This window comes from Hyla sarda, chromosome 6 (assembly GCF_029499605.1).
Source record: "Hyla sarda isolate aHylSar1 chromosome 6, aHylSar1.hap1, whole genome shotgun sequence".
Taxonomy (NCBI): Eukaryota; Metazoa; Chordata; class Amphibia; order Anura; family Hylidae; genus Hyla; species Hyla sarda.
Window position 1 is genome coordinate 215158106 of NC_079194.1, and position 22599 is coordinate 215180704.

Below are 22599 nucleotides of genomic sequence, written 5' to 3' on the forward strand. Positions count from 1 at the left end.
GGCACAGTGTTTTGTAAATAAAATTCCCCATGGCAGTTATTTTTCCCTATCTTGTGATTGCAGACACTGATCAATGTTGTACCATAACACAGCATTGATCAGTGTTATTAGCGCTCCATTACTACTGGCTGCCTGCATTATTAGAACGCCGATCGGACGAGCCGGAGGCAGGTAGAGAAACTCTGCCCATCCTCTCAGATGATCGGGACCCCACGGGTGTCCTGATCAATTCCACTGAGCTACCAGCATGTGTTTTCTGCATTTTAGACGCTGAGATCCACTTTGATTGCTGCGTCTAAAGGATTAATGCCAGGAATCCCCCTGATCGGTGATGTCCAGCATTAGCCACTATGAAGCGAGCTTAGCTCCTGAGCTCGCTTTATACACCTGCTGCATAGCTGCGCCGTATATAAACGGTACCCAGTCGTGGTGGGGTTAAGTTACCTCCTCCCGACACTGGGCACTGCTGGGAGGGGAATCAGCGAGCGGCCGGACTGCACTGCACGGAAGCGAAGCATACAGCTGCTGCCATGACCTCCGACATGCGTCTCACTGTTTCTCCTTCCTGCATAATCGCAAAAATTAGCGAAGGGCGAAAGCATATCGTAATCTGCAATTATCGCAATTCAATTGCAATATATCATGCAGCCGTAACTCACGCATTTTGAATCAGACCCTACAGAGTGGTCGGCTTAACATTAGGGTCCTAGCCCAAACACATAGACGTTCGGAAAATGGACCACACATTTTACTAGCTGCCCATGTTTGGGGATGGGGGATAAGATGTCTGACCGCGGGGGTCCCACCGCTAGGGACCCCCACAATCTTGCATTAGGCATCCATGTCGCCATCACACCCCCTCCCATAGACTTGCATAGCAGGGGCGGGGCGTGACACCACACAGGGGCGGAGTCGTGATGTCACCATACTACGGCCCTGTGGTCGGCACCCAGTAGTTATTGAGCTGGCAGTGCAGCTCAGAGAGGTGGGTACCAAATGCAAGAGGCGGGACCCCCGTGGTCAGACATCTTATCCCCTATGCTTTGGATAGGGGATAAGATGTCTTAGGGCTGGAGTACCCCTTTAAGGGCACTGGGGCCTATGTTTGTATACATTGGCATTTCATTATGACAGGATGTCAATGAATACATTGTGCCACAGAAGGCACAGGAATGATGTCAACACACCACAAGGGGGTACATGCCTCATTGCCCCAGCACATAGACGTCACTTCTGTTATCTTTATACAGGAGACCCAATATAGTGGGTATACAGGAGACCTAATAGAGAGGGTATACAGGAGACCTAATAGAGAGGGTATACAGGAGACCTAATAGAGAGGGTATACAGGAGACCTAATAGAGAGGGTATACAGGAGACCTAATAGAGAGGGTATACAGTAAACTTCAATGTCCTGTGACTGCCATATCAATACAGTTTCTGGTTATCAGTGTCTGGGGGTAAAGGGCATATGACAATTATGAATGGGCCCATGGCACACGTGGCTCGGAGCATTGAATGGAAAGACAGTATGGCTGAGCGAGTACAGTATGGTGCCCAGATCGACATGGGCCCTCCATTGTGGTGATCAGAGCGGTCCCAGTGCCCAGCTATGCCATCACGCCTCTATGATCAGTCAGGAGGTGAAGGTTATGGCGGAGGTTATGGCAAAGTGATGCCTACATGGAGGATGGGACTGATGCTCCCATAATGGAGATCTCCAGCTGATGGAAAACTACAACTCCCATCTTACAACAGCCAATGGGTGTCAGGGCATGATGGAAGTTGTAGTTTTGTGGCTGGGCAGGCACAGTATGGGAAATCATGGCCTAGAGCAGTGGTCTCCAACCTGCGGACCTCCAGATGTTGCAAAACTACAACTCCCAGCATGCCCGGACAGCCAACGGCTGTCCGGGCATGCTGGGCGTTGTAGTTTTGCAACATCTGGAGGTCCGCAGGTTGGAGACCACTAGAGTAATAAGAGCGAGCAGGATGTAGTGATCCTTGTGACAGCCATGATGTACAGGCAGACATGATGACCAGCCCAGGTCATGTGTGAGGAGGATGGGGGAGGGGACCTCATAATAACCGATTACTCACCCTCCAGGGTCTCACACTGCACCAGGTTCAGGTAGTCTCCCTGTGTCAGGATCCCGGCCTTGAACCCGCGGACCAGCCCCTCCAAGTAACCGCTGTCAACATTGAAGTAGAGCTCAGAGAAGGACGTCATGGCGATGGCGGGGGCGGCGGAGCAGGAGCGATCGGTACCCGTTCACAAGCAGCAGAAGGATGGCTGACGTCACCACCGCGAAGTGAACGGGAGGAGTCACGTGAGCAGAGCGCCGCCTGTCACATGACGAACCTGCTGTCATGGTGGAGGAAGTGAGATCACAATGGGCCTATCAGCGTCTTTTCTGCGTCGTGACGTCATGACGAGGAGCCTATCAGCGTTACTGACTGGAATGAGGCTTGAGACGCAGGAGAGAGAAAGCTGCTTTTTATCCTGTAAAGGACCTTTTTGCCACCTAGTGGTCAAGTTCTGTATGGGGATTGGAACTATTCAATATACACTCAAAAAGCTAATTTGCTAAAACAGTGTTTTCCAACCAGAGTGCCTCCAGCTGTTGCAAAACTACAACTCCCAGCATGCACGGACAGCCTCCAAACACTGCGCCCCCCACAGGGCTGCCACGGGGTATCCCTGTGTGTATACTCATAGGAGAATATACAGAGTATTTCCTGCTGCGCAGTAGATTTTACTCAGGATGAAATACGCTTTGTCTATGCAATGTGTGACCCTACTCTTAGGGTGCGTTCACACAGTGGAAAGCTTGCGGAATTGCGTAGTGTGAACGCACCCTTACAGTGAATTGTCACAGTTCTGAAATGTAGCTACTGATAGCATGGATTTAACAGGTAAAAAGTTATGTGGTGGCGCAGGGCAGATGTTACCTTAGGGGCAAATGGCATTAAAGCAGTACTCCGAAATAGGAAAATTGTCCTCCATACTGCCGGCAGTAAAAATTAAGAGATACATACCTTCCTTCGCTCCCCTGGTGCCTCTGGTAACCCACTCGGGTCTCCGCCGCGACCCTCTTCCTGGTTGCTGGTGGTCGGCGAGTCATTCTGCACTCAGCCAATCACCGGCCGCAGTGAAGTCATGACTCAGCTGGCGATAGGCTGAGCGGCAGTGTGACGTTTTCGGCCCCGGCATGAGTGCTTCCTCATGTATCGGATCAGTCCAGGCTCATCGCCAAACAACCACTTAGGTAATGGTGGTGATTGGGGACGGGTGACAGACTTCTGGGCCTGGGGGGTTTGCTCTGGGCTAGGGGAATTTCAGCCCAGGACCCCAGGTCCGGTGGTGAGGGGACAGCCTAACCGGCGATAATGCACTAGAAGATGCTGGCGTTCCCTCCTCCGGGGTTGGTTGCCAGTCTCCATCGTCCTCGGGCAGCGGAACGTGGTAGCAGGCCTCTTCGGCCCAGATGAATATGCGCTGTAGACGATCTGCCAGCTCCTGAAACATTTGTGCTTATCTCAAAGTGTGGGAACCAGCAGAGGGAGGATTTTAAACAGCAAAGGATGAGAATGTGGCACAAATTGTTGAAAATGGCATAAAGAGTAGGATCTCCACACACTAGCTTATGCTCTTCCTGCTGCCATGGGAGGGAAGTACTCTGATAGATTATATAAACTGGTGTTATTGGCCCCACACACCATTATAACCTCAGCACCCCTGATAACGTGGCTGGTGTCATGAAACATGTAGGGGAGGCTATTGTGTGTTTGTAGCTCAGATCACTATATTATAATCATTGTATGCACTGCATACCCCGAGATACTCTTGCTCTAGAGATTAATGTGTTGATATCAAACACTAAGGGACCTTTACTTTTAGGGTAGGGTCTCAAGTAGCATATACAAAGCATATTTCTCACTACGTAAAATCTGCTGCGTAGCGGGAAATACGTGGCATATTCTCCTATGAGCAGACACACAGGGCTACCCGGGAGCAGTGCTGTGTGTACGTGGCATATTCTCCTATGAGCAGACACACAGGGCTACCCGGGAGCAGTGCTGTGTGTGCACTGAGGTTTAGAGGCAGGTCTGCGGATCACAGTAACAATGGAATGATCCAGATGTGATGGTCCACTACCCTGAACCAAGTACCCTGGATAGCACAAACACATATCTACTGCTCAAAAAAATAAAGGGAACCCTAAGATAACACATCCTAGCTCTGAATGAATTAACTGATTGTATGAAATACTTTCGTCTTTACATAGTTGAATGTGCTGACAACAAAATCACACAAATTATCAATGGAAATTTAATGTATCAACCCATGGAGGTCTGGATATGGAGTCACACTCAAAATCAAAGTGGAAAACCACACTACAGGCTGATCCAACTTTGATGTAATGTCCTTAAAACAAGTCAGAATGAGGCTCAGTAGTGTGTGTGGCCTCCACGTGCCCATATGACCTCCCTACAACGCCTGGGCATGATCCTGATGAGGTGGCATCCGCCAACTTCTGGACAGTCTGTGGTGCAACCTGGCATTGGTGGATGGAGCGAGACATGATGTCCCAGATGTGCTCAATCGGATTCAGGTCTGGGGAATGGGCGAGCCAGTCTATACTATCAATGCCTTCCTCTTGCAGGAACTGCTGACACACTCCAGCCATATGAGGTCTAGCATTGTCAACCGCACCAGGATATGGTCTCACAAGGGGTCTGAGGATCTCATCTCAGTAATCTAAGGGCAGTCAGGCTACCTCTGGCAAGCACATAGAGGGCTGTGCGCCCCCCAAAGAAATGCCACCCCACACCATTACTGACCCACCGCCAGAAGAACGACCCACAGGCAGCACAACGTTCTCCATGATGTCACCAGACTCTGTCATGTCTGTCACATGTGATCAGTGTGAACCTGCTTTCATCTGTGAAGAGCACAGGGAGCCAGTGGCCCTCATACCACCCTCATGGAGTCTGTTTCTGACTGTTTGAGTGGACACATTCACATTTGTGGCCTGCTGGAGGTCATTTTGCAGGGCTCTGGCAGTGCTCCTCCTTGCACAAAGGTGGAGGTAGTGGTCCTGCTGCTGGGTTGTTGCCCTCCTACGGCCTCCTCCACGTCTCCTGATGTACTGGCCTGTCTTATGGTTGCGCCTCCATGCTATGGACACTATGCTGACAGACACAGCAAACCTTCTTGCCACAGTGCCATCCTGGATGAGCTGCACTACCTGAGCCACTTGTGTGGGTTGTAGACTTCATCTCATGCCACCACTAGAGTGAAAGAACCGCCAGCATAAAAAAGTGACCAAAACATCATCCAGGAAGCATAGGAACTGAGAAGTGGTCTGTGGTTATCACTTGCAGAACCACTCCTTTTTTGGGGTGTCTTTCTAATTGCCTATAATTTCCACCTGTTGTCTGTTCCATTTGCACAACAGCATGTGAAATTAATTGTCAATCAGTGTTGCTTCCTGAGTGGACAGTGTGATTTCACAGAAGTGTGTTTGACTATTGTGTTGTTTAAGTGTTCACTTAATTTTTATGAGCAGTGTACTATTCTCCATCTTTTCCTTTTCTTAGGAGTCAGACTTTCCCCTCTGCTGCAGAGGAATTGATGCCAAACTGAATCAATTGAAGACCTCCCAGATAAGAGATCAAGATGAAATTGGGACTTTTTTTTTATTACTGTGGTAAGTCACCTAATCACAGCATCTCTTGTCAGGAAACTCTACAGCCTAAGAAGGTCTGTGGACTCCTATGTAGAAACATGGTTATGTCCCTTTAATTCTTCAAAAATTTAGCTTTTATGTTTTCTTCCCAGGACTCATCTGTCTGGATTAAAGCATTTGCACATAATCCTTTTATTTTCCTGTGCCAAGTGCCAAAGATACGTTCCCAAGACCCTGAAGTTCTCTCTACCCCTCCTTTACATGTTCCAGGTTAATTAACAGTCAAGTCCTGGACAGGTGATAAATGTTAATGGTTCAACCCTTTAAATGAGAGATATTGTGGCAGATAGAAAGCTAAACATTTTAAAGAGGTACTCCGGTGTAAGTAAATGTATTCAAATCAACTGGTTAAACTGAAAGTTAAACAGATTTGTTAATTATTTCTATTTAAAAAATCTTAAGCCTTCCAGTATTCATCAGCTGGTGTATGCTACAGACAAAGTTGTGTAGTTCTTTCCAGTCTAACCACAGTGCTCTCTACTGACACCTCTGTGTCCAGAGCAGGAGAGGTTTGCTATAGGGATTTGCTTCTACTCTGGACAGTTCCTGACACAGACAGAGGTGTCAGCATAGAGCACTGTTGTCAGACTGGAAACTACTTTAATGCTCACGGTAGTAGTAGTAGTAGTAGTAGTAGTAGTAGCGCTGCTGGATGTGGATCCTCCAATCTTAGTGGCAGATGACACAGGCCGTATCGGGGAGCGGAGTCTAAGGTGCCGCTGGTCTTCACCAGAGCCCGTCACAAGGCAGAATGGGCTTGCTGCGGCAGGCAACACCCAAGTCGCTACCCTGATACGACACACAGGTAACTGGGCAAGACGAGGTACAGAAGGATGAGGCACAGGCGTAGTCAGACTTAGCAGAAGGTCAGGACAGGTGGCAAAGGTGCGTAGTCAACTAACGTAGCTGAAGGGTCAAAATACACGGGCAAGGCAAATAGACAATAGGAACACTTAATCTCAGGCTAGGGCACTAAAGATCCGGCAGGGAAGTGTGGGATTTGGAGGAACTTATAACTGAGGCACAGGTGATTACTTAATTATTGGGCGTACTGGCCCTTTAAATTTATGAGCTCAGACGCGTGCCCTTTCTCGGGGACGGGGACACGCACGCCGGAGCAGAGAAGCAGAGGAGGAGGCAGAAGGAACATGTGGTGAGTGACAGGTTGGGATCGGCATGCGGGCGCGTCCCGTGATGTAAATCCCAGCCCCGCCGGCTGCAGCAGGTGACGGGCCATAGCGGAGGCAGGCGAGAAGCGGGGAGGTGAGCGCTCACAGTCGGACCGGTGCGCTCACCATAACAACTACACAACTTCCTCTGTAGTATACAGAATCTGATAAGTACTGGAAGGATTACGATTTTTAAATAAACATAATTTACAAATCAGTATACCTTGCTGGAACCATTTGATTTGAAAACATTTGTTTTCCACTTTTTTTTTTACCACCAGAGTACCTCTTTAAGCCTTTTTGTGTGTGGTTTGTTACCCTTTATGTGAAACTGTAATTTGTATTTTGTCATGTTTTTGACTTTTTTTTATTGCAAAGACCAGGGTCAAATAGGACTACATTGAGCCCCCTAGAGATGATGGAAGTCAACCATCAAACTATACAAAACTGCTGGATGTACCTTTATTTGAATCATAAACTTTGCTGGACATAATAGGCCTTGTTGTAGCTAAGGAACATTACCATGTCAGCTTGGGCCTATCAGAAGATCTGCATCCAAGATATTATAGCAATGTATACATCTTACTGACTTTACCTCAAAATTAAAGACTACAGTATTTTGTAGTATAAATCCTTTAATTCCACTAAGACAATTGAAATTACATTCATGGACACATAGACAAGAACTGCATAAAGTCATATCTAAATGATAGTTCGTATAAGGCAGGTATTAAATAGTTGTAGAGAAAATATAGGTAAATATACAAGTTCATAATGAACATCATAATATAATGACACATCTTTCCCTCTAGAAAAGCAAAATACGGCTATTTTTTGCCTTGGTGACAGTTGGTGCTGGTCTTTTTACAATAGCAAATTGCATTGAAGAAACGGCAGTAACAGGTTGCACAAGGGCTGCAGCAGGGCAGATGTCCAACACATGATTCCCGAAGTTGGACACATCTCCTGGGTGAACGCTCTTCACGGGATGATACTTCCAGTGACAGGGCCTGAGGGAGGTAACAAAAAAACTATGAGAATTATATGTGATTATATTTGTCTTGACATTATTTATATAGCTAGTTGTCACAAATGTGTGTGCCCCCATAGGTTTCTTCAGGGTCTTCATAGGGGCATCAGACTATATCATTTGAAAACTTCTAAAAGTACATTTGTAAGATGCATTCAAGGAAGCATTACTATTTTACTACAGGGGAGGAGAGAGATGAAGAACAGGTTAGCTCTAAAAAGCTGGACATTTAAAGGGTGATTTTAGGACGTATCTACCAGACAGTAATGGACATGCTTAGGAAGGATCTGTGCTTGTCTTTGGGCTAAATGGCTATGTTGTGAGATTACCATAATGCAGTGGCTATCTTAAATCCTGTTCGTGGATCATAAGTTATTGTCTCCAAAATTATATTATCCATGTGAGAGGTTAAGATAATGCAAAATTATATTTAAACAAATGACACGATATGACTGGGAGGGCTAACTATTCTATTTAAAACATAGTCCAAACTATGGTAGTTACCATTTAGGAGCCTTTATCATTAAAGGGGTACTCAGCCCCTAGACATCTTAATCCTTTGGATAGGGGATAAGATGTCTGATCGTGAGGGTCCAGCCACTGGGGTCCCCCCCCCCCACCCGCGCGCGATCTCCCTGCTGCACCCGGCCTTCCTTTAGAGCAGGGGTCCTCAAACTGCGGCCACATGCGGCCTGCTGAGGACATTTAGCCGGCCCGCCGCTGCCTAAGGACATCCCTGTGTCCTGAAATTTTTTTTCGGGACACAGGGATGCGTTCTCGGATGCCCCGCGTTTACTTTAAAAAAGCAAGGACCACCGGGAGGTAGCGCACACAGGGACATCACTGACGTCCCGTGAGTGCGCCCATAGCAACGGAGGAGCGGAGCAACGAGTAGGACGTGCGCTGGCCAGCTTGGTAAGTGTTACCAGCAGCACGTCAGCTTCGGTGCTCTGACCACTGCTCCTCCTGTCCCGGGACCTACTGCTATGGCCTGACCGGAGGAGTGGTGGTCGGAGCACTGAAGTGGGGCAGTACACAGGCATACAGCCTCCAGCCATACACTGTTTATCTGGAGGATGTATGTCTGTGGGGGAACTATACTGCACCTAATGTGTGGAACTATACTGCACGTAATGTGGGGGACTATACTGCACCTAATGTGGGGGAACTATACTGCCAACCTAATGTGGGGGAACTATACTGTCAACCTAATGTGGGGGGAACTACAACCTAATGTGGGGGGAACTATACTGCCAACCTAATGTGGGTTATGGAGAGAAAAAGGAGGCCCTTAGGTCCGGCGCTGCTTGGTCCCCAAAGGTTTCCCCTTTCAAAACACTTCTGATTCTTTCTTCAATGTTCCCAATAGAGATATATATGTGTATATGACTGGAAGATGGTGACGTACATCACCATCTTCCAGTCATATACACATATATATCTCTATTGGGAACATTGAAGGAAGAATCAGAAGTGTTTTGAAAGGGGAAACCTTTGGGGACCAAGCAGCGCCGGACCTAAGGGCCTCCTTTTTCTCTCCATAATCCATATCCTACGGGTTCCTGCATAGGACACCAGTCAAGGCACCTCGGCTGCAGCACGGACACTTCCAACACCCCTGGAAACGGGGAGATACGCATAACCCTCAAGAGGGTCACCAGGTGAGAGTTTACCCTGTCAGGGTTTCCAACTGGGGTCCGTTGTTTTTACGGTATCACACGAGGCGCTGTCCTCTCTCCATTTTTTTCTCTCTCTCTACTCTAACCTAATGTGGGGGGGAACTATACTGCCAGCCTAATGTGGGAGAACTATACTGCCAACCTAATGTGGGGGGAACTATACTGCCAACCTAATGTGGGGGAACTACAACCTAATGTGGGGGAACTATACTGCCAACCTAATGTGGGGGAACTACAACAGGCCGCATCGGGCGCAACATCTGGGGGGGCGCGCTCGCACTCGCAGCTCTCTGCCCCTGCCTGGCTCACTCACTCTCTCTGCAGTGCTGGCTGTGCGAATCCGATCCGGGTCGCCGCCCACTGTGGAGGCAGTGGCGGATCCAGGGGCAATTGCCCCCCCCCCCCCCCCCCCCCCCCCGAGATTGTTGCCCCTCTTCCTGAACTATCGCATGGTGGAGCGGAAGCTGTCGGCTGTCCCGCTCCACCACCCCTTTCTCACGCCCTTCACCTTGCTATCACACGCCTCGGCTGCTCCATTCCTGCAGTCAGTGAGAGCCAATCACGGCAGGCCGGCGCAATGACATCACATCATCGCGCCGGCGCCTGGAGATCACGTCCCCGCGGCTCTCACTGACTGCAAAAATTGAGCAGCCGCAGCGTGGGAGAAAGGTGACGGGCGTGAGAACGGGGAGGGGGGAGCAAATTATAAGTGAGAGGGGCAAATGATGAGTAAGGGGCACATGTCAGGGGGGCATTATATGTGGGGGCACATGACAGGACCCCCCCTGTCATGTGCCCCTCATATATAATACCCCATGTCCTGTGCCCCTCACATATAATGCCCCCCCCTGACATGTGCCCTTCACATATAATGCCCTCTGTCCTGCCTCCTCAGGGGGCATTATATGTGAGGGGCACATGTCAGGGGGTTCATTATATGTGAGGGGCACAGGACATGGGGCATTATATGTGAGGGGCACAGGACAGGGGACATTATAAGTCAGGGTCAAATGTCAGGGGGGCATTATATGTGGGGGCACATGACAGGGGGGCATTATATGTGAGGGGCACATGTCAGGGGGCAATATATGTGGGGGCACATGACAGGGGCCCCCTGTCATGTGCCCATATAATGCACATATAATGCCCCCCTGACATTTGCCGCTTACTTATAATACCCAAAGTCATGTGCCTTGGATCATCTCCAGGGTATGGTTCCATTTTGATGTTTAGTTTTTGTTCTTGATATTTTTTGTCGTTTACGATGGTTGTGAGACGACATATAATAACATGGCCCATGCTAGGTTACTACATTTGTAGATTTGTATTCATATGCTGAAAATGTGGAGAATGTGTAATGTTCGCACTCAATAAAGTGTTTGAAAATAAACTTGTATTTAGATGCATTTTACTTTAATTACATCAGTATTTTCATAACAAACAATACATGTGCTTAGGGGGTAAGGGTTTCTTTAACTAATCTAGTAGAAGAGACTCGAGTGCTAAAATCCACGGGTTAGGGGGCGCAAATTACTTGCCTTGCCCCGGGTGCTGACAACCCACGCTACGCCACTGATACTGACAACCTAATGTGGGCGGAACTATGCTGCCTACCTAATGTGGGGGGAACTGTGCTGCATACTTAAAGGGGTAGTCCACTAATAAGATATATAAGTGTGCATAGGAATTTGTTCATAGTATTTTTTTTTTATCTATAGCCTGACCCTCCAGCAGTCGGAGGGACTGTGAACTGGCCTCCTGTTTAAAACATTTGACGACCCCTGGTTTAGAGCGTTGGGGGCAGCTCCAGAGGCTTGTGATATCACGGCCACACCCCACTCGTGACTTTATGGCACACCCCCTCAATGCAAGTCTATGGGAGGGGGCGTGATGGCCGTCATGCCCCCTCCCATAGACTTACATTGAGGGGGCGTGGCCATGACATCACGCCCCTAGACATCTTATCCCCATCCATTGGTTAGGGAATAAGATGTCTAGGGGCAGAGTACCTCTTTAAATCATAGACACAGGTCACTGCAATTCTGCAGTTTTATCAGCTGTACAGTAATATGATCCGCATAAAATTGACCTTACCATTGTGCTTATCACAGAAACAATTACACAAATTAAGTTATCTAATAGGGATGTTCATAGAAATGTCCAGTTGCACCAGATGCAGTGCTACGATACAAACGTTTGCTTCCTCTATGGTTAGAAATTACATAAGAGACCCAAAAGCCACATGTGGCTTTAAAGCCACAGTGATCACTTTTGACTGACATCGTATAAAGTCATTGAATAAGCTGGGCAAATATTTATACAAATGTGATCTATCAATCACATTCACTATAAAAAGAAAACTGGGTTAAGACACAAGGAACGTATGCCTTTAGATTTTTAGACCACACAGCTAATAATGTATCATTTTTAGGTGACAGACCAATGTTGACTAATTAATGCGCTGCTATTATATGGGTTACCCGTGGGTCCACCAAGCTGTAATCTTCCATTAGATTCTCTTCAGCCGCTCCTGTGTCCATTCTAAGAATGTCTGATCTTGCTAGACTTGCTGAAATGAGAAGACAGAATACACATTACCATAACTGCGACAGTAAAGAAATGGAATAAATCACACACAGTTTTTTCACCTGTAGTGAATGTAGTGGATTTGAGCTGAGGAAAACCCTTCAGATCAGAGAATGTGTAAAAAAAGCAAAGTGTAGGGAAACCTTAGTAAATACCGTGGAAAAAATTGTAGGGGATTAAAACCCACAAAGAAAACTACACAACACTCTTAATAAATCAGGCCCATTGTCATCTATTCATGACACTACAATAACATTTATTTGTTTAATACAAAAATGGTGACATGGGAGCAGGGTCGGCCTTAGGGGTGTGCGAGCTGTGCGGCCGCACAGGGCGCCATAGCAACAGTGGCGCCGGGCGGCCGACACAGCTCGCACCAAGTATATATAATTTGTATTGTCCGACGCCCGGGATTTAGCCCTGCTTGGGGTAAGCAGCGCTAAATGCTGGTGTAATGAAGAAAACTGTGCCCTGTAGCGGAATGTGACCCTCCGCACAGGGACACAGTTTTCTGCTTTGCAGGCCGCTCCCTCTCATTCCATTCCAACTACCCTCCCTCAACTGTGTCCCTATGCGGAGGGTCACATTCCGCTACAGGGCACAGTTTTCTTCATTACACTGGAAGGCTTCACTTACCCTGACCTCCTCCGCGTCTCCGGTTGGCTGGCGGCCTGAGACTGAAGAGGGACGTCGCACATGTGACGTACCTCCGCAGACCCGCACTGGACGTCAGTGACGTCACTCGTCAGGGCACCGCCGGAGAGAAGAGACGAGCAGCGCAGGTCAGGTAAGGTTGTCTATGTGTATGTGTTGGTGTCTGTGTGTGTGTGCATGTGTGGTTGTCTGTTTGTGTGTGTGCATGTGTGGTTGTCTGTGTGTGTGTGTGTGTGTGAGTCGGTGGGGGGAGGGGAGGGGGGGGAAAGGGGGAACGACAATGCTACCGAATTTGGGGAACCTGCTACTACCTAATGTGGGGAACCTGCTTCTTCCTAATGTGGGGCTATACTGCACCTAATGTGGGGAGCTATACTGCACCTGATGTGGGGAACTATACTGCCAACCTAATGTGGGGGAGCTATACTGCACCTAATGGGGGGAACTATACTGCACCTAATGTGGGGAACTATACTGCACCTAATGTGGGGAAGTATACTGCACCTAATGTGGGGGAGCTATACTGCACCTAATGTGGGGGAACTATACTGCACCTAATGTGGGGAGCTATACTGCACCTAATGTGGGGAACTATACTGCACCTAATGTGGGGGAAATATACTGCACCTACTGTGGGGAGCTATACTGCACCTAATGTGGAGAGCTATACTGCATCTAACGTGGGGAACTATACTGCACCTAATGTGGGGAACTATACTGCACCTAATGTGGGGAGCTATACTGCACCTAATGTGGGGAACTATACTGCGCCTAATGTGGGGGAGCTATACTGTACCTAATGTGGGGAACTATACTGCACCTAATATGGGGAACTATACTGCACCTAATGTGGGGAACTATACTGCACCTAATGTGGGGGAACATACTGCACCTAATGTGGGGAACTATATGGCACCTAATGTGGGGGAACTATACTGCACCTAATGGGGGGAACTATATGGCACCTAATGTGGGGGAACTATACTGCACCTAATGTGGGGAACTATACTGCACCTAATGTGCTGAACTATACTACCAACCTAATGTGGGGGAAATATACTGCACCTACAGTGGGGAGCTATACTTTACCTAATGTGGGGGAACTATACTGCACCTAATGTGGGGGAACTATACTGCACCTAATGTGGGGGAACTATACTGCACCTAATGTGGGGGAGCTATACTGCACCTAATGTGGGGAACTATACTGCACCTAATGTGGGGAACTATACTGCAAAACTAATGTGGGGAACTATACTGCACCTACTGTGGGGAGCTATACTGCACCTAATGTGGGGGAACTATACTGCACCTAATGTGGGGGAACTATACTGCACCTAATGTGGGGGAACTATACTGCACCTAATGTGGGGTAACAGTACTGCACCTAATGTGGGGGAACTATACTGCACCTAATGTGGGAGAACTATACTGCATCTGATTAAGGGAGACATGGGACTGATTAAGGGGGCAGGGGAATGATTAAATATTTAAAAAAGTTTTGTTACAAAGATTTTTTCCCACTTTGTGTATGTTTATGGGGTAATGGGGGGGCGCCACAAGGTTAGCTCGCACAGGGCGCCTGAACACCTAAGGCTGGCCCTGCATGGGAGTAGGAAAAGTCAGGGGAAAAACAATAATATGTCCATGAATTCTCAGAATGGACTGTAAAGCACAGGGAACATTTTCTTTCTACAGAAAGGCAAGTAAATATGTTGTCTTCTTGTTAGGAACCAAGATAAATGAGTCTTACCTGGCATAAGTAACCCAGACTCTTTTACTTTATGTAGTACTCCTTGGTAGTTATATCCGCCAGTATTTGCACCAGAGCTAATTCCTTCAAACCTTCCATTGCTAGAATCTGAGGTCAGTATAGCCTGAATTGCTTGAACCATAGCCATGCACAGCAGGACTGTATTGAACATCATGTTTTCAAGATATCTACTTAAGAAGAAAGAAAAAAAAAGCAAAGAAAAAAAAAAAGAACACATACACAATGTAATTCAGGTGGAATTTAATGAAAATAATGTGTGGCACAGCACTTACATTATTTTATTTAAACTGTGTACAGTAAAGATTCCTTTAATCCAGAATAAAATTATCCACAAATACATGCAGAAGACTGTGCAGAGTTAACCTATACTAAGACACAGAAAATTTACTTCTATTCATCTTTTTGCTCTCGTTTTAATATAAAAGTAAATAAAATTAGTCTGGTATGGTTTATATTGTGCATTAAAGTAAAACAAACTGTAAGTATAGTAAGTAAGGGGGAAGAGAGGGCTTATTCTAGGCAAATATTGAATTGTGACTTTGTGTTATACTTTCAATGATAGCTGAAGACTGACAAGTTTGGCATTTTTGCAAAAACACTGCAGCCAGATATTCGCTGAAAGATAGAAATGAAATGTTAAATTCACTGTAAACAAAGGTTTTTCTTCACTTTTTTGTGTTTTTTTTTTTTCAGACCTTTGCTGCTTACTTTTTCAACTGAATCTTGCTCTATGTATGGGTTTTACTGACATTTTTTCATAGGCTGTTTTATAGGACGTGACAAAAAACACTAGAAAAGTGCATGTCAATAGTTGCAACCTTTTACTTGCCATTGAATTCTAGCTTTAGTCAGATTAGAACTCCTTTGATATTTTTCAACAGATACAAATAAATCTTAATTGAGCCCAATATCTTATTCTGGGTTTTATCCTGAATAGCAAACTGTCCTATTCTAGCCAGCAAAGTACAAGAAACCTTATAACAAACTTGCAATAATATTTAGTTGCAAGAACTATTTCACAATAGACATGTCTTTTACATTGTCCTAAAAATTCCCCACCTGGACATCTTTTTTCGTTCTTTTAATCTAAATTTAAAATCTAGCACCTATTTAAACTGTCATTAAAAAAAAAGACCCCCCAATCGCTAAAACAAATGGAAAAATTAATGTAGGAGACAAGTTCAGTTAAAAATCTATGAACCTGTCCCCTGCAGCAAGGAGACAGCAGGGAGAAACCACTCAGGTGAGTGCTTCTTCCTGTTTGTTTTAGCTATTTGTGGGGGTCTCAGCACCTAGTCCCACAGTGATTAAAACTCTTGTGTCTTTGTGACTTAGCAACATGTCAAAAGATGTTTTAAGTGACAAAAACATTTAAATGTTTAATAAATGTTTGGAGATGTTGGAGCACTGTTTTTTTCTGAGCATATTTCCAAATTCCCTACATACAATTGACAGATTCATTTTTATCCATTTTCATTAAGTGATGTGTATTTAATGCAGGGGAGTGCAAGTTAACACTGTGTGAGGGATAATAAGACATAAGGTGAATGAAAGAGGAAAAGCATACCCTTTGTCAACCCACTGGTTGTAAGATAACATGTTTTGTACCCCCAAAATGGTATAGAAAAAATGATATGCACCCAATCCTGCAAAAAACAAGCCCTTATACAGCTATGTCAACAACAAAAATTAAAAGGAAGGATATAAGTCTCAGAAAGAGACAATACAAAAAAAATTATTTCCGTAAAACATTACAAAACTACTAAAACATAAAAAATTATATACATTTTTAATTCCTATAATGGTTCTGTTCCACACAATACTTATACCACACATGGCATTACAATAGGTTATTATTAATAATAATAATTAATAATAAATATTAAGGATCCGAAAATGGTGCCAGTGAGAACTAAAGCAAATACCGCGCAAAACAAGCCATTATAGAGCTTTAAAAAAAAAATACATTGTAGCCCTTGGAGTGTTTTAATGATAAAATGAAAGCAAGAAAAAACACTTAGTTCCGAAACCTCAAAATGCTGCATCCTTAAATTGGTTAAGTAGCAGTAATGTTATGATAAGTTTGCACCGTGTTGTCTATTGATCAATAGTTAATGGAAAAGATTTGTAAAGACTGGTATATTGCAGAATTGTCTGCCAGGCTTGTATTCCCAATCACTGGCACAGTGCTGACCAGCTTTCCTCCACTTTTTCTGGCAAGCTGTCATTTTTTGTTAACTGGTGGAAGCCATTGTTTTTAAAGCAGTTGCACCAGAGTGTCTGGGTTATTGCACCCATAAAGCCCCATCTGAAATTTTAAGGGATCATTTCAAATAGTAGTAAGATATTACGCCTAATATAAGACTATATTTTAGACTGGCAGAGAAGAAAACAAATATTCAGTAATAGTAGTAACTTACATGTGCGTTGTTGGAGAGTCGCCAGGCTAAGCCAATTGATGGAGGAAGAGACAAGGGAAAGCCATTTATATAGAGAGATATGAATGTGCTATTGTGACGTGTACAGCGACAACAACAAGTTGGATGACTTTTCCTAGCGGCAAACTGTGGAGTAGATTAAGGAGTTATTTATACATTTTACTCAGAACTCATAATATTCATTACATGTGATTTATGTTAAAAGCTCCAGTATTAACTAATATATCTTGATCATTTCTACTGTTCTGTGAAATGACCGCATACTATTTGAGTAGGTCATTAGTTTCTTTTGACATCATGATACTTAAGAATGGAGTCAAGAGGCAATTTGTGCCTTTATTTTCCTAGTTATTTACTTTGTTGACCAGTTAGGTTGACTGGTTTATGGGCATAGTTTATTCATGTACAGAACAGTATTGACTTGCTTGATGCAGAGATGTTTTTCCTAAATATCCTATTCCTTTCACTTTATAGACTTGACTTAACCCCTTAAGGACAATGGACGCACCAGGAGGTACATTTACGTCCTATTCATGAACGGAGCACAGGTGCCATGCTCTCTTCATGCACGATGGGTCCCAACTGATGCCCATCATTAACCCTTCAGATGCCATGATGGATATTGATCACAGCATTTAAAGCATCGCGGCCACCTGCTACGCAATGGAGGGGATCTGATGAGCCAATATGGTGGCCAGAGAACTCCTCACCTTCTCAGAAGGTGGACCAGAGAAATAGATCACCGTTTATATTGATCAGTACTATCAAAAGATAATCAGTACAATCAAAAGATAAAATAAATATTTATAAAAAGTTTTAAAAAATTGTCAATAAAAATGTTTAAAAAAATGTACTAAACATATTTGGTATTAGCGCATGTGTTAATATCCGAATTATTAAAATATACCGTTAATGAGCAGTGTGAACTTAAAAAAAGAAGTACAAAAATTGCTGCTTTTTTGTCACATCACATTCCAAAAAGAATGTAATAAAAAGCGATTTAATAAGTTATTTATTTTCAAAAGTGGTACCAATTAGCACTACAGATCATGGCACAAAAAATTAACCCTTCTGTATACAGAAAAATGAGAACGTTACAGGGGGTCAAAATAGGGCAGTTTTAAAAATACTTATTTTGTAAAAAAAAAGTTAACGTTTTTGTTTAAAGTAGTACAATAATATAAAAACGTGTAGTCATGGGTATCATTTTTATTCATATTGACCCAAAGAATAAAGAAAACACGTCACTTTTACCGTAAAGTGCCCAGCGTGAAAACAAAACAATCCAAAATATACAAAATGATCTTCATATTAACCAAAACATTTGGGAAAACCTGTCCAGAGGAAAAGTTGCCCAATTGCCCATAGCACCAATCAGATCACTTCTTTCATTTTTCAGAGGCCTTGTTAAAAATGAAAGAGGTTATCTGATTGGTTGCTGTGGGCAACTTTTTCTCTGCACTGGTTTTGATGAATCTCTCACATTGGGTTCACTAGCAGTTGGGAATGAGTCTATACAAGTAAATTAATACCTGGATAATTCAGTGAATTTGCCGTTTGCCAGATGTATGTATTCTGAGCAGACTCTGGTGACAAGACTAACAAGGGACTGTTCTGGGTCCCATTCTTATTAATATGTTTGTCAGTCGGTCAATGTTTCCTAGCAACACTGGGTTCAAATCCCACCAAGGGCAACATCTGCAAGGAGTGTGTATGTTCTCCGTATGTTTGTGTGGGTTTTCTCCAGATGCTTTATTTTCCTCCCATACTCCAAAGCATACCGTAAGAGGTGGATTTTAGATTTAATTGGATATACTGGCGCTATCCAATTAATTTAATTGGATAAACTGGTGCTATTGTGGTGACTACACACAAGGGTGGCGTGTATGTAAACTGATGGGTCTTGTGGCTATGGTAAGAGTTTGTGAAGCCAGGCTGCAAAAAAAAAAAAAAAAGAAAAACTTTAACTCACCTTCCCCTGTTCTCTCGTAACACCACTACAGCTGTTCAGTCCTGTGGTCCAGTCTTCTTCATTGTGCACTCACACTGTGCTCAGCCTATTACTGGCCGCAGTGATGTTAAAATACATTATGAAATATATAACATGTAAATCTAAGGAGTGGCATCCAAGTGACATCCATTTGACATGGCAGGTAGACAAGTGTGTCCCGAACCAGGATACCACACTATTAATAAAGGAATTACTGTTTTAGAGGTTTGGTAGGTAGGGGCTGCCTGTTTGCTGATAACACAGGTGTTCAAATTACTTAGGAGGGGGGCAAGGGATGACCCAGCTGTCTTGGTCCATGTGGGAACCAATGACAGAATACATGGTAGGTGGAGATCCCTTAAGAATAATAAAAAAAAACAGGTACTAGGTACCAAGCTGCAGGGAAAGACCTCAAAGGCTGTATTTTCTGTAATACTGCCTGCACCATGTGCATCACAAGAAAGACAGTGAGAGCTTAGGAAGTTAAATGCATGGCTAAAGTCTTTGTGTAATAAAAATAGGGGTTGGGTTTTTAAAGCAGTGGTCACCCTAAATTGTCACATAAACTGTTGAATGGCAATACATTTGGGGTGGGGGGGGGGGGGTATCAAAATTTGTGGAAAAGTGAGGAAAAGTTGACCAGTTGTCCATAGCAACCAATCAGATTTCATCTTTCATTTTGAAAAAGGCCTGTGAAAAATAAAATAAGCAATTTGATCGGGCAAATTTTTTTCAGCACGGGTCTTGTTGAATCCTCCCCTTGGTGACCAGACAGATCAGGAAAATTGTTGCAATTTTGTTGAAGAATTCCAGGAAAACCCTTAAGGTGAGTGAGAAATCATTATCCTGCCAGTTAGAAGCTCTGCTAAGAGAGGTAACACATGTGGGCACAGGATGTCCTGCACATATTTCTTAGCTGTTAGTGTCCCTTCTATGACTACTCAGGGTGGCTGACTGTCATATGGGATGGCCCTCAGATCATCACACCAACGTCCAGATCCTGACTGTAGTTGGATCCCAAACAGAAACTGGATTTGACAATAAAGATGATTCAATTTCCCGACACCACCTCAAACTAAGGTGATGATGCCTAGCAGAATGATTCACGATTGTCTGGGCAGAGACAGGGGTGTTTTATGAAGGTGCCACCTGCGACTGGATGTGTACAAGGAAACTGGGAGCTGCTCATGCTTGTTGGCAAATCAAATTCTGTCTGGGCCGTCTGGAGCCTGTTCGTGTCTACATGTAACCACTGTTCTCAACACCTCATAAATTCTTGAATAGAATGAACTAGATGGCTGGCAATTCATCAAAATCGCCATCCTGCTTCTTAAAGTCTGCCAACTGAGCAAAATGTCTTCTCTTGGAAGGGAATTCCACCTGAATTCCACATGAATTTTCAAATTTAAATTGAAGATTTATGGTAGCTAGTGGTACCATAAAAATTTTAGATAATGTCCCAGGCCCAGCATCATCAGTAAACCATATAGTGGCTGAGTCACACAGCCTGGAGCTGGCAGCAGCATAAGGAGACAATAGGGCTTCACAATCCCTAAGATTAAAAGATGAATTTTCAAATTTAAATGTAAGATTTATGGTAGCTAGTGGTACCATAAAAAAATGTAGGTAATGTCCCAGGCCCAGCAGCATCAATAAATCATATAGTGGCTAAATGACACAGCCTGGAGCTGGCAGCAGCATAAGGAGACAATAGGGCTTCACAATCCCTAAGATTAAAAGATGAATGTTAAAATTTAAATTGAAGATTTATGGTAGCTAATAGTACCATAAAAAATTTTGGTCCCAGGCCCAGCAGCATCCGTAAACCATATAGTGGCTGAATGGCACAGCCTGGAATTGGCGGCAGTACAATAGAACATATAGTGGCTGAATGACACAGCGAGGAGGTGGCAGCAGCAGCATCAGGAGTCCTGAAAGTGACCCGGTGACAGAGTGGTGCAGTGGGTGGCAATACCAGTACCCGGTGACGAAGGTGGGTGAAAAAAGGTCTGATGCGTAGGAATGTTTGTAAGTGGGGATCAGTGCCTTAAATCTGTTTGGCACTATCCATATTTGTATAGTGTTGGTTTGGCACCATGGTCAATCTACTCTGATGCATCAGGTATTGGTGGGTGGAAATCCTGGCTGATCCATGCCTGATTCATCTTCACAAAGGTCAGTCTCTCCACATTTTTCGTAGACAGACGAGTTCTCCTTGGGGTGACTATGGCCCCCGCTGCACTAAACACCTGCTCTGATGGCACACTACTGGCCGGGCGGGACAGCTTTTCCAGGGCAAACTCTGCTAGTTGTGGCCACAAATCAAGCTTGGCTGCCCAGAAGTCTAGTGGATCTTCAAGGTGTGTTGACATGGCCCTGTCAAGGTATGCCACCACCTGCTGGTTCAGGTCCTGCTCCAGGTCTACCTGTTGCTGATGAGTTGCTTCACTATCTGATGGAGCTAGTACTGCTCCTCCCACCCCACTCCTCCCCAGCAGGCATAGCAGTGGAAGGTGAGCACAGAGGGCCCCCCAAGTCAGACCTGCGAGAGGATGGACGATGGCGCCGATATGCATCGATCAACTGACTATGTAGGATGTCTTTTCTGTAGTAGGTCAGTTTGTCCTCCCTCTCAGTGGGTGTATAAAAGGCCCCCATTTTGTGGCGGTAGCGAGGGTCCAATAAGGTAGAGAGCCAGAAGTCCTCCTGCTGCTGAATGGTGACAATTCGGCAGTCACTACGCAAGCAAGTGAGCATGCATTGTGCCATTTGTGCAAGTGACTTGGAGGGACTCCCTGCCTCAATCTCCACTGCATACTGCCACGGTGTGTCTGGGTCCTCTGTCTTGCCTTCCTCATAACCCTCTAGCTAAACTGGCTGCTCCTGCTCCTCCTCTCCTGTCAGATGACTAGAAAAATTGTCCATTTCGCAAAAACTAAACTGTGCTCCACTGTGCCCCTTCTCCTCCACTTCCTCCAGTTCAGCACCCACAGGGCTCATGTGACCATGATATGTAGGCGCCACGTCTCCATTGCCCTGACCAGCCATCGTTTACAACACGTGATGTAGGAAATGAAGCAGTGGAATGACGTTGTTCATCCCGTAATCCTGGCGACTGACTAATAATGTGGCTTCCTCAAAGGGCCTGAGCAAAAGGCAGGTCTCACGTATGAGCTGCCACTGGTTGACATTGAAGTTACACAGGGGAATACCCCTATCTTGTGTGGCAACGTCGCAAATCAGACTATGTTGGGGGATACCGTTCTGACGCTGCAGCTCAAGGAGGGTGTGCTTTGCAGTGTACGAGTGGCTGAAGTGCTTGAAAAGTTTCCTTCCCATTGTTAGGATGTCTTGCAAATGGGGGGAACACTTCAGGAACCGCTTGACAACCAGATTGAACATGTGTGCCATGCAGAGCGCATGGCTCAGCCTTCCTTGTCGCAGAGCAGACAAGATGTTCTTCCCGTTGTTGGTCACCATGGTTCCCATTTCAAGTTTTTGTGGAGTAAGCCATGCTCCGATTTCT

General features: G+C 45.1%; 1 protein-coding gene and 1 long non-coding RNA gene across 9 annotated transcripts in view; one reads left to right on the forward strand and one right to left on the reverse strand.

Annotated features, from left to right (window-relative positions):
• Positions 1-2070: 2070 nt before the first annotated feature.
• LOC130276690 (uncharacterized) lies at positions 2071-7425 on the forward strand. 2 transcript variants are annotated; one of them, XR_008845218.1, is made up of 4 exons: positions 2071-2505; positions 5605-5714; positions 5846-5990; positions 7301-7425. It is a non-coding gene; the product is annotated as an uncharacterized LOC130276690 (long non-coding RNA). The 2 variants fall into 2 exon arrangements; XR_008845219.1 differs by lacking the exon at positions 2071-2505 and having other exon boundaries at positions 5183-5714.
• Positions 7426-7543: 118 nt separating this feature from the next.
• The window catches only part of AGRP (agouti related neuropeptide), an 82946-nt gene continuing 67890 nt past the window's right edge, over positions 7544-22599 (reverse strand). For all 7 annotated transcript variants that reach the window (XM_056526397.1, XM_056526396.1, XM_056526395.1 and 4 more), the window contains 4 exons: positions 17066-17209; positions 14625-14812; positions 12112-12200; positions 7544-7932 (listed from right to left, as the gene is read on the reverse strand). In XM_056526397.1, coding sequence (XP_056382372.1) covers positions 7750-7932; positions 12112-12200; positions 14625-14799 — 447 coding nt within the window. In that variant the 5' untranslated portion in view covers positions 14800-14812; positions 17066-17209 and the 3' untranslated portion in view covers positions 7544-7749. The remainder of the gene's footprint in view (positions 7933-12111; positions 12201-14624; positions 14813-17065; positions 17210-22599) is intronic.